The following is a 17712-nucleotide window of genomic DNA, read 5'->3' as shown; positions in this document are numbered from 1 at the left end:
GGCCTCCCCTCCCTCCCTCTGTAGAGACCACTGTTCACTCTGATTCTCTGGGAGACCAGGGCTGCCTTGATTGTTCTTCATCTCCTAGGTGCCTGCCGTGGGCCTGGGCCACGCCCCCCATCGGCAGTGCCCTTCCAGATATCCCTGCATGTAAGAATCCTTCCTGACTTTAAGAGCCCGCAAATGCCTCCTCCTCCAGGAAGTCCTCCTGTGCCTTCCACTTAGGTCACTCCTATCTCTCAACTCACCTGACCCTTTGCCTGCTCCTCTGCTGTGGGCAGAGGTGCTATTAAAAACTACTTAACCACTGGCACTGCAGGGCACCCTTTGCTGGGCTGAGCCTTAACCCTTTAGTGGTCAGATCATTGGGAGGGATGGAGGGTTCTGGAAGACGGGAGGTAAGTAGCTATCCCTAACCAGATAGAAACATTTCACTGCTTGAACAACCACAGGACTGAATGTCAGTCCTGCCTATGGCTCTCTTCCCACAGGACCCAGAGACAGGTGGATGCAGGAAAAAGGGTCTGGGTCATGCAGACCTGGGTTCGAATCCTGCTTTTGCCTTGTTCCTATTCATACACACAACCTCTCTTTCCAGACCACAAGCGCTGGGGGCTGGGTCCTCAGGCGGTCCTCCCTCCCCAGGTCCCATGGGCCCCATGGCCCCCTGAGCTCCTTGGGGGTGGGCCCCACTGTCTTCACCTTCTCCCCAAAGATCCTCTGGCAGATTCCGTTCTTGGCTAGCTTCTCCTTGACCTGGCGCGTCAGCTCCAGGGTGTCCACCTCCCGGTACATGTAAAGCTCGTACTGCTCGGGGGTCAGGGGCGGCACGGTGGGCTTCAGTGTGCGGGGCACGTACGCGGGGTAGTAGGCCAGCCGCCCACCGCTGCCTGCCTCGGGGACGCCCCCTTCAGACTTCAGCTCGCCCATCCTGGGGGGCTCCTCCTCACCCCCCGCCGACTCGTCCTCAGGGGCTGTGGGGGCCTCATCCCCACGGGGCCAGGCCCTCCCATTGGGCTGTCCAGAGTAGCTGGAGGAGGAGGAGGACAGGGAGGGCGAGACGGAGGCATAGGGGCGGCTGAGCAGGCCGCGGTCCGAGGCCCAGTGGTGGTCAAAGTAGCCAGCATCTCCGATCTCCGACTTGACCTTCCGGATGATGCTCTGGACGAAGGCCGCGGGGGACAGGACCGTGAGGGACGTCTGTGTGGCACTACTGCTGGTTCCCCCGCCACCGCCGCCACTGCTGTCCTCCTGCTTGACGTAGGTTGGGGCCCCATTCTGGCTCACAGCAGCCAGCGAGGGCCGCTCTGGGGGTGAGGGAGGGACCGAGCGGCCCCGGGGCCCGGCCTCCATCTCCAGCAGCGCCTGCTGTTGCGCCTGCATCTCGCGGCGTGCTTGCTCCAGAATGTTCTTGATGGCATCTTCCGACGTGCTGGCGGGGGCTGTGCCGTTGGTGATGCTGAGTGGGGCTGTCGCGTTCTTGGAATCACCTGTCGGGAGGATGACACAGGGTGGCCAGAGGCCCACGGTCAGGGCAAGGCTTGACAAGCAAAGGTGTTCACAGCATCAGTCAAAGCATGCTTTGGAGATACTGTGAAGATACTGCAACAAAGTGGTTAAATGAAGTTAATCTCTCTGCCACAGGCAATCACACAGAATAGCCTCATGTACTGCCTTCTGCACCGCTTTCTAATCTCACACACGGGGAGACCATGCTTGATGTGGGATTGCAAGCCTGGCGCGTCCCCACTTAGTATCAACGCGAGCATTTTTTTCTCATGACTCAAAGTTCTATGTCTCACGGCTGCCTCTGCCACTTGAAGGGATATTCTCTGCTGTGTTTACCTGATCCCCCACTGCTGGACACTTACGCTGTTTCTAGTTGGTCACTGTTGTGAACACCGATAAAGGAACAGCTTGAATATAAATCTCTGCCCCCATCCTGGGTAGTTCTTCAATTCTGAGAGTGGAGCTCTTGAGTTAGCAGTCAGCATGCTCACGTCCTCCCTGGGGGGCTGCTGGTTGCTCTCTACATAGCATCCACTCTTGTCAAGGGTGTGGAGCAAACACCCGGATGTTTATGTCTTCAGAGACCCTGAATGGAAACCCCCCTGGCTGGCCCACTCTGCTGTGATGTTGCCCAATATTTTTGTCTTATTATTACTAGTTTTTAGAGACAGAGACTGTGCATGGGCGGGGAGGGGCAGAGGGAGAGATATTTTAAGCAGGCTCCATCTCACTACTCTGAGATCATGAGCTGAGCCCAAAATCCAGAGTCGGACGCTTAACCAATTGAGCTACCCAGGCGCCCGCTGATGTTGCCTTTTTTATTTCTCTGCTGTCTTCTTCCTGACACCCCCCCACCACCGCCTGTGGGAGTGCACTGTACAGGGAGTCAGGAGGCCTGGGTTCTCCCTTGGTCTCTGCAAGCATGTCTCCTCCTCTCTGCTCTCAGCTGTCCCGTTTATTTAGTGGGAGAGTTTGATGAATCTGTTTCTCATGGTTCTTTACACTCCAGTGCTGTGTCCTGTCTGCAGCTGTACCTCGTGTCCAGCATGCAGGAGATGCTTAGCCAATGTTTACAGAATGACTGCCTCTCTTGCACAGGAGCTCAAGAAAGAATTCATCTGTACACAGCAGGGCCTCAGAGGATTATTTGGGTGGGGCAGTGTAGGGCCCTGGGGGGGGCTCCTCCGTTCCTCCCAGGGACCCGGCAGGAGGACGGGCCCTTGTGGAACACTTGGCTCCCAGCCACATTCAGACGCTGGGGAAGCGGGACAGTTTGCTCCGATTTGCCACCAAGGGGCAGCAGACACCACAAAGTGGGAACGTGAAAGCCAGCATCAGGTTCAAAGTCAGCAGCAATACAGCGGTGCTGGGTGCAGGGGAGGCCACTCCGCCCCCTGCTGCAAAAAGCCCTCTGACAGATGGGTAGGAGGCACAGACCTATCAGCAGAGGTATTTGTAACTTGAACAAATGTAACAACAGAGACAAAAATGTAACATTACCTGTAATGATAGCTACATTTTCAGGGGCACCCTCTACATGCCAGGCCCCCAGGCTGAGTGCTTGGCAGGACTGATTTCATTTGACCTTATACAACCTTAAGAAAGGAGTACTGATATTGTGCCCATTTTAAATATGAGAAAATTGAGGCACAGAGAGGCTAAGAAACTTGCCCAAGGTCACACAGCTAATAAACAGCAGAGCCAAAATTTGCAGCCCGGCCACTCTGGTTGCACTGCATCAAGCAATGTAGGTGACTATGGGGAATCCAAGGAGGGTCAGTATCCAATCCATCTGGATGGGGGTGGGGTGTTTCCTGGACTAGGTGACTTCTGAGTTGAACTGTTAAGCAGGAGTTGGCCAGGGGTGAGGATGGCATTAGGTGCACAGGGAACAGCACGAGAGTGGATGTGGCTATAAGCAACTCGTTCGAGAGGTATAGGGAGTCAGGAGAAGTCAAGACCTTAGGGTCTGGGGCCTTGTCGAGGAGTTGGCATTTTTATCTTTGGGGAACGGGGAGCTGTGGAAAGGGGAGTAGTGACATGACCATTTGTCTGCTCTAGAAAGATCCCTCTGGCCTCTGTGGAGAATGGGCTACGCTGGGACCTAGAATATCATTGGTAAGACCAGTGAAGAGGCTAGCGGGACAGCTCCAGCAAGTGATGGCAGTCAAGGACGGCCGCTCACCCACCTGGGCGCCAGGCACCTTCTGTGACAGGCTCCCAGCCTTGAGCTGGTGGGTATGGGGAGTGAGTGAGGGGCAAGGGAAGACAGTAAGTTCCATCTCAGACATGCTGAGTCTTAGATGCCAGTGGGGGACTCTGGTGGATACGTCCAGCTAGCAATTGGTGTAGGGCTCTGGAACTCTCGAGAGGTGTGGCCTGGAGAGGGGGTGTTTTGGGTGTTGGTGGAACTTCCAGGAATGGACGAACTCATCTAGGAAGGGTAGCAAAGTCAGAGGGCCTGGTGGGGGGAGCCCTGGGGGACCCTGTGTTTGAGGGGCTGCTGGAGAAAGTACACTCTGTTTGGCTGAATAATGGTGTCCCAATGGTATCCCTGTCCCTGGGCCCAGACTATGCTACTTCACATGACAAAGGGGATTCTGCAGACGGGATCGAGTAAAGGATCTTGAGATGGGAGATGATCCTGGGCTACATGGGCCGGCCACACATCATCACAGGGGTGCTTGTGAGAGGGAAGCAGGAAGATGGGAGAGAGAGCAGAAATTGCTATGCTGCTGGCCTTGAGGATGCAGGAGGGGCCACAGGGGAAGGACTGTGGGCGCCTCTAGAAGCTGGAAAAGGTAAGGAAATGGATCCTCCTCTGGAGCCTCCAGAAGGAACACAGCCCTGCTGCCCCGTGAGGCTGACTGCGGACCTGTGACTTTTGACTGAGTTCCTGTGTGATTACGGATCACTGTGTCTCTTCAAAGTTGAAGACACCAGGACAATCCAGACCGGGGTGTTGGCAGTAGCTTGGCTGTCCCATATGGCTGCCACTCGTCACTGTGCAGAAAACTGAAGCTGTAATTTTAGTTAATTTCCAGTAGTTTGAGTGGATATAGTCACACACGGCTAGTGGCTTCCACACTAACAGGGACCCGGTGCCTTCCAGGCCTCACATGGCTGCAGGCTGGTTGGCGAGGAGGTTCTGACCTGCTTGGAATTCCTGATGTGGTGGATGAAGGCGGACAAGGGCTCACCTCCTGCTCAGGGCAGGTCCTGGAGGCCTCAGGCCTCGCCTGCGGCAGTGACACTCACCCCCCTTCTGGGACTCGATCTCCTTCTTGGCCTGTTCCAGGATGCTCTTGATGGCGTCATCCGAGCCTGTCTCTGGTGTGCGGATTCTTGGGGTGATACTGCCTGGGGGAGGCAAGGGGGCATCTGTCGTGGGGACCTGCCTGCTGTGGGTCAGTTCCTGGAGCTGGGCAGGGTGAAGGGTGGGTCCCTTCCTCTCTCAGGGGCTCCAGGGCCAGACCTCGAGTGTGTGTGGCAAGACCACCACGTGGCCAGTCTGTGTGACAGGCTGGATCTACAAATGATTTTGGCTTGAACTAATATTAATAATACCAATCATAATGGTGACAACAATAATAATAATAATACCAATCATAATGGTGACAACAATAATAATAATAATACCAATCATAATGGTGACAACAACGATGGCCACCACAGCTAACAGTTCTCAAGCGGGTACTAGGTTTTGGGGCCGTGCTGAATGATTTCTACTCATTTAACCCTCAGAGGTGCCTGACAGATGGAGATGGATGGGGAAACTGAGGCACAGAAACTAAAGTCAGCTGTCCCAGGTAACCTAGTGCGTGAATGGCAGAGCTGGAACTCAAACTCAGGTGTGTTTGGGAGGTCAAACCTTAGGCCACTCACATGGGATACCCTAAAAGTCCAGTCTGGCAAGATTGGCAGGAACCCGGGCCATTTCACGGATGGGTGAGCTGAGGCTTGGAGGGCCTCAGGAAGTACCGACCTGCCAGGGCAGCCCCTGGCCCAGCCTTCTCCCACCATGATCAGTCTGAGTTGTCCCACTAGGGCCAAGTGGGGAGCAAGGGGTTGCCACAGGTCCCAGGAAGAAGGGAGAGAGGATATATTTCCTTGTTCTATAGAAGGGGAAACCGAGGCACAGAGCAGTAGAGCTGGGAGGTGGCAGAGTCCAGCTCTGAGGCCGGAGCCTGTGCCCTCAGCCCCTGTGCCCTGGGACGGGCCCTCACCTCGCTGCCGCACCTGGATGGTCCTCAGAGCCAGCACGTTCTGCTCATCTGACAGGAACTGCTTCATCTTGATGAAGGGCTCCTTGCCCTTCACCGTGAGCTTGCGCCAGGGCTTGGGCCGGGCCAGGATCTCGCTGACTGAGCCCTGTGACAGCCCCAGCACATAGTGGCCGAATACCCGCTGCCCGATGTTGTGTTTCAGCAGCTGCTCCTTCACCTGGAACGCGATCTCCGCCGTGTCCAGCTGCTCCTCCTCGGCTCCGGCCCCTGCCCCGGCTGTGCTGCTCCCACCCCCGTCCCCTGGCTCGGGGGCCCCAGGCGGCTCGGGGCCAGGAGCGGGGGTGGCAGGGGCCGTGGGGGGCTTGGCGCCATAGAAGGCCGGGGGGAACACCAGCAGGCCGCCTGCCTCCCCCTTGAAGGTGGCCGGGGGCATCATGTGCTTGGACAGCAGTGCGTCCCCTGCCAGTCTGTCCCCAGAGGCCAAGCTGGGGAAGGGGGACAGTGAGAAAGTCCTTGGGCCATCGGGGCCCAGGCTAGGACCCAGCAGGGGCTGCCCAGGGCTGGGGGATAGGGGGTCTTCGGGCCCTGGTGGTGGAGGGAGCTGTGGAGGGGATGGGTAGGACTGCTCCGTGCCCAGAGAGTCCTTGATGGAATCGTCCTCCGAAGGGTCCTCTTCTATAACGTTGAGAGAGACGGACAGATGGAGGAAGAAAGGAGAGATAGAGAGAGAGAGAGACAGGGAGAGAGATATTGAGAGTGACAGAGAGTGAGAAAGATACCAGAGAAATGGACACAGGGAAACAGAGAGGCAGAGAGAAACAAGAAACCAGGCATACACCAGGCAAACAAGAAACCAGGGAGACACAGACAGAGGCAGAGACAGAATGAGAGGCAGAAAGAGATAGAGGGACAAAGAGACAGGAAGTGGGAGGCAGAGAGACACATACATGAGAGAGCAATTCGGGGAGAGGAGGGGGGAGAGGGCAGGTGGGGAAGGGAGAGAAGTGCTTTGGGCGTCCAGCAGCACTAGGAGCTCCTTTTCTGACCCTCAAATCCCCATCTGTGCAGGCCTGGCCCACATGCCAGTCCCGGGGACCCTTCCCTCCTACATTAACATGCACTGAGCACTTGTTCTGGGCCAGCCCCTGGCCCCCGGGTGGTGCGCTGGGACCAAAGCCCGCCGCGGCAGGATGCGCACTCCCGGCCCCCGGCCACCCTGATGCCCTCCTCTTCCTACACGTCCCCCGTGCTTGCATTACACAGGTGAGTAGCACCCACGGAGTAGGTGCTACTTGCCTTGCAAGTTCTCGGGTAGGTGGCTCTGGAGGGCAAAGAGCCAAGTGTGGTTCAGTTCTGAGACCCAGGCTGCCCTGGGGGAGGGACAGGGGTATCACCAAGTGGGGTGTGGTGGGAGGAAGGGAAGATCATGAACTATGTCCAGGGCCCATTTCACAGATGAGGACACAGAAGCAGCACAGAGACCCTTGGCCGGGGCCACAGAGGTCATGGAGCCACTGCGTGGGGAGGAGGCCCGAGCAGCGAAGGTGATTTGGGGAGAGAGCAATGTCTGCGGGGTTTACGATGGGAACGCCCTGCTTGTGCCCTGTGACCTCTTCCTGCCGCTCATCGAGACTCGGAGATGAATGGAGCCTTTTGTGGAGGGTTCTTGGGAGGGCCTGAGTGAGCTATGTGGGGTAGGTGTGTGTGGACACTCGGGGTTGGGGGCGCTGCCAGCTGGCTTCACCCGGGGGAACCCCCAGCTCAGCACCACCACACAGTAGCTGCCCATCCAGTGTGCACCCCTTTCCTCCATCCCTCTCCTGCCCACACAGGAGGCAGTGGTGTGTGAGCCCAGAGAAGGCCAGAGGCAGCCCCTATCATAGTCCCTATCATAGTCCCTCGGCCCCAAGAGCATCCCGTCTCCCCTACCAGGGCTGGCCAGAAGACCCGGCTTTTCCAGAAGGAATTTCTGCGTGGGGAAGAAGGCCTCCTTTGCCATGAGCAATGAGTCTTCGGGCTTGGCCATGCCCTGAGGAGACAAGAAGCCGGGCTGAGAGGGCACGGGCGGCAGAAGGCCCGAGGGCAGCCTGCACTGCGGCGACAGTGGCGGAAAGCTCACCTGCGGGAGGCTGCAGGTGCTGGAGGCCAGCTTCATGGCTTTCAGGATGCTGCCAGAGAAAGCGCAGAGAGTCCGAGGCCAGTCAAGTTTGCGGGGCTTGAGGGGGAGGTCTGAGAGGTACTTCCTCTCGCTCCTCTTCCCTGACTCAGAACAGCGGCCCCACCCCGGAGACCCCACGGAACACTGCGCCCGGGTCAACCACGGGCTCAGGTAGCAGGCTGTGAGCCGGCTCCAGTGATAGCTGGAGGGGTGCTACCCTAACCAAGCCCCGCGGGCCGGCCTGAGCTCATCCGGTGCAAGCACCATTCCGCCAGTTCCCGCACGGGCCATGAGCCGCCTTGCAAGTTCTCGGGTAGGTGGCTCTGGAGGGCAAAGAGCCAAGTGTGGTTCAGTTCTGAGACCCAGGCTGCCCTGGGGGAGGGACAGGGGTATCACCAAGTGGGGTGTGGTGGGAGGAAGGGAAGATCATGAACTATGTCCAGGGCCCCTCCTCACCCAGGAAGAGGGCTGGGCGTGGTGGGGTCCCACTCCCCATGGTACCTCAGTTCTGTTTTAATTTCTTCATAGTCAGACTGCGCCTGGAGCTTCTCTTCCAGCTTCTAGAGGAGAAAGCAAAGATGGATTCAGGCTGGCCCACATCCTTCTGTCCCGCCCGTCTCCTGTCTGCACACCTCTCCCAAGACCTACTTCTATGGCCTCGGACTTAGCCGTGAGCTGCCGCTCCAGGTCCGCGATCTGGTTGGCCGAGGTCTCCTCCAGTTCCTGCAGAGAGTTCTGGAGGTGCTGCACGTCCTTCAGCAGCCGCAGGATCTCCCGATCCTTGGAGGCCAGCGCTGCTTCAAGCCGGGGGCCCGAGCACAGCGCGAAGTTCACCTTATCCTGAAGAAAAAGTGGGGCTTTGAGGGGCTAAGAGGTGTGGGGCAGGGGGCTGGAGGGCTGGCTTCCCCACCCCCGAACCCCAGACAAAAGGGGAAATCCATCCATGGCATCCTCCAACCCCTGGTGCTGTGCTCCCCGGAGTGACTCAGCCCCTCTTTCCAGGCTCTGGCTTTCCTCCTCCTGTCTCTGAGCCTTTGCTCAGGCCAGTTCTACCAGCCCCGATGCCTTCCCTCTAGTATTCAACCTGGGGTGCGGGAGGAGAGTGGGTAGGGAAGATTTTCTGGAGGCAGATGTGTATAAACTGTGCAGAAGTTCTAGAACAAGTTAGTGACTTGAAAAACTGCTTGGCAGCGTCCGCTAAGGGTGGATATGCGCACTTCTGCCTGGTGCATATGTCGGGGGGAAGCAGGAACCACGCACAAGGCACACATGTGAACACCAAGCTAACGGTCATAGCAGCCCTCTCTGACAGCCCCAAGCTGGAAACCCTCCTCTGGCCACCAGATGCCCTCCAGTGAGAAGGGAGGATCGGGTTGGGGCACACCCACACCATAGAGAACGCTACAGCTCTGAAAACGGATAATCCACAACTACTAACACAGCACGGACTAGGCTCTCAGAATATGAAGGGAAAGGAGCCAGACCGCAAAGCGTGTGTGCGGGATCTGACTCTGACCAGATACAAAAGCAGGCAAAGCCCAGCTGTGCGGTTAAGAGGAGAGTGGCTCCCTTGGGGAGTAGGTCCCGGATGGGGACCCCAGGGGGGCATTCTGAGGGCTGGGGACATTCTACCTGCTCATCTGGATGCTGGTTATGGCATCTCTGAAAAATTCAACATGCTGTACACTTAGGATATGCACATGTGTCCTTACACATATTATATTTCAATAAAACCTCGGTTATGAAAGGACCAAAAAAAGGGAAGTAGTCTAGTGAGGAAAGGGTGGGGATTGGGTGTTCCCGGCAGAGAGAACATCAAGATCAAGGTTTAGGTTTCTAAATCAGGCACAGGTCCTATCCCAGGGAGGCGTTTCCACTCATTCCAGGCAGACCCCTCAGGATTATACCTGAGACCCCACAGCCACAGGCCATGTGAGCGGTGGTTCCTTTCTCTTCCTAATTAGCCCCTAGCCCCAAGCCCCGTGGCTTCTCCAGGTTTTAGGAGATGGTCCCTTTGTCCTGGATGAAGAAGAAGTTTATGTTTGAGAGGACCTGAAGTTGGGCTTGTCCTAAGCAGCTGCAAATGAATCTAAGAAGCCTTACAAAAAACAAAAAACAAAAAAATGGAGCAGAAAACACAGCCTACCACTACCAATACCGGCTATTCTTCCAGGGAGATAAATGCCAATTAAAATAGGAAGCGGATGCCATTAACACATTAAATTAATTAGCATCGAGCGCCACTGTGGTGCTCAGAAAAACTTACCCCCCAAACCAGCAAAATTCCCCGTGGCTGATTAGCACAGGCATTTGCCGGGTTCCACGGGGGTTAATTAAGAACCATCAGTAAATTCCGTCTAAGGCGACCCCAGGAGCCCTCTTGCTCTTGGTCTCTCTCACGCTCGCTCGTTGTGTTGTGCAGATATCCAGGCACACTGACGTCTACACACACTGCCTCCTGGGACACAGACACACATACAGCACACCCCGATACATGTACCTGCGGGAGTACTTGTGCTGACACGCAGATACACAGAAATACCTGGGCACCAAAGAGATGTGTGCACATGGACAGGTCACTGTGACACACAGATCATGTGTGTGCTGAGAGATCACATGCGATGTGGGCAAAACCACCTCAGGCTATAAGCCAAGAACCATTTTAGGTACTTTACATGTAATCCGCTCAACAGCCCTATAAGGTAGGTCTTACTTTTCAGGTGAGGAAACTGAGGCAGAGTTAGATTAAGGATACAGTTATCTGCCCAAAGGCCATATACAGATATACACATTCATGGTGACACACGTCAGGGGAGACACAGTCCGACACTGAAACAGAAAGACCAATACGGGCACAGGGGTCGTGTTTTGGGGAGTCCGGTGGAGTGAAACCTATGCTGGCCACTTCAGGTGTGTGCGGGGAGGCAGCAAATCACTCTGGAGCAGGCCTGTTGATGTAAGGAGTTGGGAATCGAATCCCTTGGTATGCAGAGATCTGGAAAGAAGGTGGACCAGCTGACTAAGGAACCTAAGGCTTCCTGGGAGAGGAGCAATGGCGACTTTTTTTTTTTTTTTAAAGTAGGCTCCACACCCAATGTGGGCCTTGAATTCATGACTGTGTGATCAAGTTGCGTGCTCTACTGACAGCCAGGTGCTCTGCGATGAAGACTCTTAACACAGGGCAGAGGGGTCGGTTGGGGTGACTCTGACTGAAATCCCTCTGACCCCAGGACCCCAGGCGGCCCCAACCATGAGGAAAGAGAAAGGTGCGCTAAGCTGGCTTAACACAGGAACCTCAGGATTGATGACTAAAGACTGGTGCTTTGTAGCATGCGGCTGTTTGGGAAAGCCTACTGGAATCACACTGGCATGTTCTGGGACCCAGCTGGCTGATAGGACTGTTTACCTCAGATCTTGGTTAAGTGGTCCTACTGCGGTTTGGTAGGACTTGAGAACCAGTGGTCAATGGCGACACCTGGTGGCAGCTACCAGAACTGCACCTCTGCTCAAGAGCTCAAACTTACCCTCCCTCCCACCCAGTCTTGTCAGGCATCTGGCCATGGAAATGGTCCTCTTTGGCCTGAGTAAGTTGCTGGCATTCTTGGACAATTTGGGGTAAAGGAGAGCCTCCAAAGGAAGATGCTGGACTTCCTATTAATCACACATGGAAGCTTGAGCTTGCAAAGACCTGTGGCTGTATTTTGACCTTCAGCTGGTGAAGCAAGTCATAGTAATTATAGTTAACTATACACTGATGTTATTAAGATGCTATGCCCACTGTATCCACACACTTTCATGTGCCTAATTTCACACAGAGGTACATGACTGATCCACAAAATGTCATCCACATATTCATACTCACCAACATGGCTTTTCCCAACCTTTCCCTCTGGCTCCCGTATCATCCTTACCCCACTGGGTCCCTGGGGGGAGCAGCAGGCCAGGCGGATAGAGCTGTTAACAGAGGCGAGTTGTTCCCGAAGACTTTCTACCTCCCGCTGGGCAGCCTCAGCTCGCTGGGGGAGGAGAGTGGAGGCGAATGTGGTTAAGAGGGGAGCAGGGTCACACTGGATCCCACCCTGGCCTTCTGCCGTCGCCCAGCACACCTGAGGAGGACTGGTGTTTGTCTCCAGCTCCCCTGGCACCTAGTGCCACCTGGATGGAGTGTCTGCAGAGTGTTTCCCAGCCCATGAGCTGTGGCAGGCCCCTGGGTCTCAGTTTTCCTCTTGTGAAATGCGGGCAATGAAATACATCTAAATTGGGATGCCGGCTTACCAAACTCGGTCTATGGTAGAACTTAACGCCTCAAAAATTTCTAAGAAAAAAGCCTGGAAGGAAGCCTCCAAATGTTCACAATGTAGCCTTGTGGCTTTTGAGAGAAATTTGTACTCTGTCATTCCCTGGTTGTGTGACCTTGGGGAGGAGATGTCATCTGCCCAGCCTGTTTCCCTCTTTATAAAATGGGGATGATAAAAAGAACCACCTCATCGATTTGTTTTGCAAAGTAAGTGATCTGGTAAATTACAACTCATTAGGTATTTCAGGTATCAATAGTTGGTTAACTTAATGAAAAAAGCCATGGCTGTAATTTTTATCCTCAGCTGGTGACACAGGTCATAACGATTATAGCTAACTTTCGTGTGATGTTGGCAATCAAGATGCCACACCTACCACACACATACGGAGACCCACACACATCCACGTTCACATTTTGTTAATTAATTAATTAATTTTTGTTAATTAATTTTTTAAATTGATTTGTTCACTTACTAGTATCCTGCCTTGTTCCAGAAATGGCTCAAGTAAGTTTTGTTTTGGGAAAGGTTTTGGGTGTGCGGGTATAGAGAAATACTTTGATGTTTCTGCACAGCTGGGGCTTCCCAAGCAAATCTGACTAAAACAGGATGGGGCTAAATGACAAGCCCAGAAGTCAGTTTCTGACATCTGCTGGTGAGAACGGCAGATGTTCCTCTCTGAAGATATGTGTTTACATTTCAAAGCGGGAGGAGACCCCGGCCATGGACACAACCCCTGGGTTGGAAAGCTGGGTTTATAGGTACTAGAAAGTTATGAGTCTTATCTCCCCCATGGAGAGAAATATTTGCTAAAAACCTAGGATCCTTGCCCTTCTGTCTGTTAGGACACTAGGGAGCTAGTTTTCTCCCTCTCAAAGAGTTCCCTCTCCTATATAACCACCTGGATTCACGTCTGGGGGTTCCTTGTCCCCAGTAAGAAATCTGGTGCTTGCAGGACGATGACTGATTGTCACCCCCAGGGGAAAGAGCTGGGGCAAACTGGCCGGGTTATTACTATGTAAACAGTAATAATAGTAAATACTATTTACTATGTAAATAGCAATACTGATCTGCTCTGCTCCAGAATCCTCTTGTTCACATTTTGGATAGTCTTAACACAGATTAAAGAAACCCTCATACGATGACATTTATTTTCTTCTCCATACTTTCTATAACGAGGTTTTACTTTTATACTCAGAGAAGATGAACATTAAAAAAATTGTTTCCTGTTCAAACTGCTCTAAGATCTCTTTCCTCAAGCCTATTAAACTGGTGAAGATCCAAAAGTTGGGTGACACATGGTACTAGCGAGGCTGCAGGGGAACAGGCCCTCTCTTCAACTAGCTGCTGGGAGGGTAAACTGAGCAGTTTGGTCACATCTGTCAGATAAAAATGCACAGATCCTCCGCCCAGTAGTTCCACTTCTCAGAATTTATCCTATTTATTGGCTCATGCAGGTCTGAAATAGTGTCTGTGCCAGGGTGTTCCCCGAGGGACTGACGATGATGGTATGTGGCTGGAAATACCATGGTCTTCACCAGTCAGGGACTGGTTAGACCACGGGCGGACAAACTGCAGCCGGATGCCTGGTTTGTGTACCAGGTTTTTCTGGAACACAGCCACATCCATTCGCTTGCATACAGTCTATGCTTTCACGTACGGGAAAGCGGATAAGCTGTGACAGAGACCTACAGAGCTGGGCATAGTTCCTCTCTGCCCCTTCACAGAATGCCCCCCCCCCCGCCCGGTTACATGGCAGTGCGGCCCTGTAGGGCAATACGAACGGCCATGAATAAACTATTTCTATACAGACACGGAACGAGTTCTAAGATACACACATGGAAAAAAGAAGGTTCAGGAGGGTGGGTACAGTATGTTATAGTTTTTTCTTTTAAAAGGGGTAAAAATCCATATTCATGAGCTTGTGGTTGGAGCTCTACAAGGAGACCCTAGAAACCAGAGAGGCTGCCAAAGGGAGGGGAACTGGCAAGCCGAGTTGGGGAAGGAGATGGGAGCTCCCCAAGTATAAACTTTTCTGTGTTTTGAACTATGTAAATGGATTATGTATTCAAAAAATTACCCTGAAAATGCTACCCCTTTCTACGTTTCTCTGCAGGTGGGAGGGTCCTGCCCTTATGCCCGCACAGCCATGCCTCTGGGCCTTTGCTCCTGCGGTGCCTTCTGCCCGGAATGCCCTTCCTCCAGAGAACGGCTCCTGGACTGCTAAGTGTGTTCCTCCAGAGCAATGACCCACTTGTGACCAATGTGACCCACTTGCTGTCACACTGCTTGGCCATGACCCTGGCTGCTGGGTTTGCTGGGAGCCGGGTGCGGGTAGAGACTCCAGACCGGAGCCCATGGCTACATTTCACCTCCATTCAGGCTCTTGCCAGCTTTGCCCACCAGACGGCAACAGGTCTGAGGCCAGAAGAAGGCAGGGTGCGGGACCCCATTCACATATGTGAAAACGGGGACTCGCAGAGTCTCATAGACTTTCCAGGACCTGGGCTCGGACTAGAAGATGGGGAACCCAATGAAGTTTGGGGTCTGCCCAGTGCTTGGCTGGTGGGGCTGGGGTCAAGGGAGAAGGCTGCAGGAGACCTGGTGGTGGGGAGGGAGGGAAAGAAGCAGCAGGGGTTTGTCCCCTGTCACCACCACAGGCTCTGGGGAATACGGTTCCTTACTTGGTCTGCTTGGGAGAGACCCATGTCCCAGCTAGGCCTGCACTCTAGGCTCACCAGTCACTGCTTTGCCGCCTTCCTCCCGTTGGAGAGGCCTCCTGTACAGCCACCAGGGAAGGCACTGCTGTTCTCTGTAGGTGGCCTCCTGGCCTTCGCCCAGGCTGTTCCCTGGCCTGGAATGCTATCCGGGCATCCGTTTTCAATTTGTTCATCAGATCTCAGCATCACGCCCTTTCTCCATGATGTCTCTGACCCTTGAGTCTGGGTCAGGCGTCCCTCCCCGCTGCTGCTTTCTCGTCACCCTATTTCTGAGTGTCCCGTCAGCATCCTTTCCTCCTCCCTCTGGGAGCTCAGGGTCCGGGCACCTCCTGGCCCTAGCACTCAGCATGGCACACGGCACTGATATCAACAGATATCAACTGGGTTCAGTCCCTCCCCCACCCCAGCCCGAGCCCCCAACCCTGGGCAGAGTGAGTGTTAGCATACATCTTCTCACCTGATTAGCTTTCTCCAAGTTGGTCATGATCAGGCCGACTTCATCTGCCCTGAGACAGAAAGAGAAGATCCTGAGAAGGGCTTCTGGCAGCCCCTGGGCCCCTGCCTACCCCGATAACCCCAGCCCCTGCCTGAAACTAAAGGCCCGCCACAGGAGGTCAAGGAGGCTGCCGTCTACACTTCCTGCTGGAGAGAAACGGGGCTGGGCACTAAAGAGCCCAGTATGTCTGGAAATGGGACGGGGGCCTCAGCACAACACCCCTTCCGGGCAACCTGGCCTGCCGCAACCCCAGGTGGGGACAGAGCTACGCCTCCCAGCCTTTGTCCCTGCTGTGCCTTCTGCCTGGAATGCCCTTCCTCAAGAGGACAGGACCCCGAGCTTTAAAAGCCAGCTCCAAAGTGTCCTCCGAGGAGGCCTCCCTCAGCTATCTCCGTGGTGCTCCTTTGTTTATTTGCTGCCCCCCCAACCTCCATGGTCCCAGCACTAAGGGGGCCAGGACAGGCCGTATCCACCTTGGTCGCCCCTCTGCTGAGCATGGGGTTGGGGGGGCACAGGAGGCCTGCGGGGAGCATTTGGTGACTAGAAGCTGTGCGTGTGCTTTAGGTATGTTGGGGCCTTCTTTCATGCAAGCTGTTCCCCCCTGCTCAGAGCACCTGACCTGGCATTCTCCACGTGGCTATCTCCTTCTCATTCTGAAGGTCATCTCCTCAGGTAAGCCCTCTGTGACTATGCTGGATAATAGGACCCAACCCTCCCTGTGATTCTCTCTTGCTGCTCTTGGTTCTTCCTTTCTCAGCATTCACCAGGCACCCAGAACAGTGCCAAGCATACAGTAAGTGCTCAATAGTAATCTGTGAAGGAATGCATTTATCTCTGTACATTATCAGTTATTGTCTGTCTCTTCTCCTCAACTGAGGACAGCATCATGTTCTAGCATTTCTTCCAGGGACCAGCACAGCACTGGGTAAACAGTAGGTGTTTAATAAGTGTCTGTGGAATAAATGATGTCTTTTTTTTTTTTTTTTTTTTTTTTATGATGTCTTAAAGCCATGTTGAGTCCAGAGTAATTTAAGTGAATTGACACTCAGCCCCTGAGGGTTGGACTGTGGAGTTGTGGTGGAGACAGTTCTAGGAATTTGGGGTAAGGTGAAGGCCCCCACTCAGCAAACCTGCTCAGCCACGACCCAGAACGTCATTTATAGTCTGGCACATGAATGGCACAGCAAATGACCAGTGAGCAGCTGTGTGCCTACGGGGCTAGGGAGCACGGGGTGCTTAATGAAATAGGTGTTTCAGGCAGTGAGTTAGAGGGAGGAGTCAGGAAGGAATATTTGAGAGGGCCCGAGGGTGGAGGCAGGCATGGGGGTGTTGGAGGGAGGAGGCATATTTGAGAAGGTCAGAGGGAAGAGACACATCTGGTAAGATAGGAGGGAGGAGGGATGTCTGGGAGGGCCAGAGAGAGAAGACACGCCTCAGCAGGGTTTTCACTTACTTGGATGCTGCCTCCTCATCATATTTTCGCCGTAGTTCCAGCAGCTCTGTCTGTGTGGCCTTTAACGCTGGGAAAAATTAAAGAGCCAGGGTGAAGCGCCCCCCACATTCCCCAGGACCCCATTCCTTCTGCAGGGCTCAGAAGGCAGAATGAGGTTCAAGGTGGTAAGGGAAGACCTTTCTTTTGGTTAGAACCAGTGACAGGTAGAGTTTCCTGCCCATGGAGGGGCTTCAAGCTGGTTGGAGGGTGGACAGGATGATCTTCTAGGGGTCTATGAAGCTTAGAGGACCCATGTAAGCAGTAGGGGTGTTCTGTCCCATGGCCTTGGGTATAAGCTGTCCCACAGGTTACTTCAGGACCTGGGTGGGGCCATCCGTCCATGAGCTCACCTATCCCAAGGTCCAGACTGGCAAGTGAGGGGGACAGAGAGGAGCAATGAAATCAACAGATATGTGTATATTACAATAAATGAGAAATTTCTTATAAAATTCCAGATTTCTGATTTCTCCAAGAAAATCGAAGGCTTGGTGACACTGGGTCATATGGCCATGCCTGGCTGGTGCTCACAGTGGCCATCTCTTTAGCCAAGGCCCAAGTGGTCCAGTTTGCCTCAGACCCCACCCTGCCCTAGTGCCTTCCCTAACTTGGCTGGCTTGGTTGTGAGTCTGGCCCCTGCAGGCACTGTGTTACTCCTGATTTAATTCTATTTCTCAAACCCTCTCTCCACAGCAATGTGGCCTCTGGAGACTGGGCTCAGACCCCCACTGGGTAATGCTGAACTATCCCCTTCCTCCTCAAATCCCCCCATTGCCTTCCTGATTCCAAAATACCTGAGCCTGAGTTTATAGTGTCACT

The 17712-nt window shown here is 54.2% G+C and overlaps 1 protein-coding gene across 2 annotated transcripts in view; it reads right to left on the bottom strand.

The window, feature by feature from the left end:
* CUX2 (cut like homeobox 2) overlaps positions 1-17712 on the bottom strand; it is a 258743-nt gene that overhangs the window by 16533 nt on the left and 224498 nt on the right. For both annotated transcript variants that reach the window (XM_045073569.1, XM_045073570.1), the window contains exons 8-17: positions 16858-16924; positions 15366-15414; positions 11805-11909; positions 8542-8733; positions 8395-8453; positions 7855-7903; positions 7665-7764; positions 5736-6410; positions 4768-4869; positions 703-1490 (exon numbers count right to left, since the gene is read on the bottom strand). In XM_045073569.1, the coding sequence (XP_044929504.1) occupies positions 703-1490; positions 4768-4869; positions 5736-6410; positions 7665-7764; positions 7855-7903; positions 8395-8453; positions 8542-8733; positions 11805-11909; positions 15366-15414; positions 16858-16924 (2186 nt within the window). The remainder of the gene's footprint in view (positions 1-702; positions 1491-4767; positions 4870-5735; positions 6411-7664; positions 7765-7854; positions 7904-8394; positions 8454-8541; positions 8734-11804; positions 11910-15365; positions 15415-16857; positions 16925-17712) is intronic.

The sequence above is a fragment of the Mustela putorius genome, unplaced genomic scaffold (assembly GCF_011764305.1).
Source record: "Mustela putorius furo isolate JIRA1106 unplaced genomic scaffold, ASM1176430v1.1 tig00537248_pilon_pilon_pilon, whole genome shotgun sequence".
Taxonomy (NCBI): domain Eukaryota; kingdom Metazoa; phylum Chordata; class Mammalia; order Carnivora; family Mustelidae; genus Mustela; species Mustela putorius.
The sequence above is the reverse complement of the archived record's forward strand: the minus strand, read 5'-3'. Positions and strand labels throughout refer to the sequence as shown.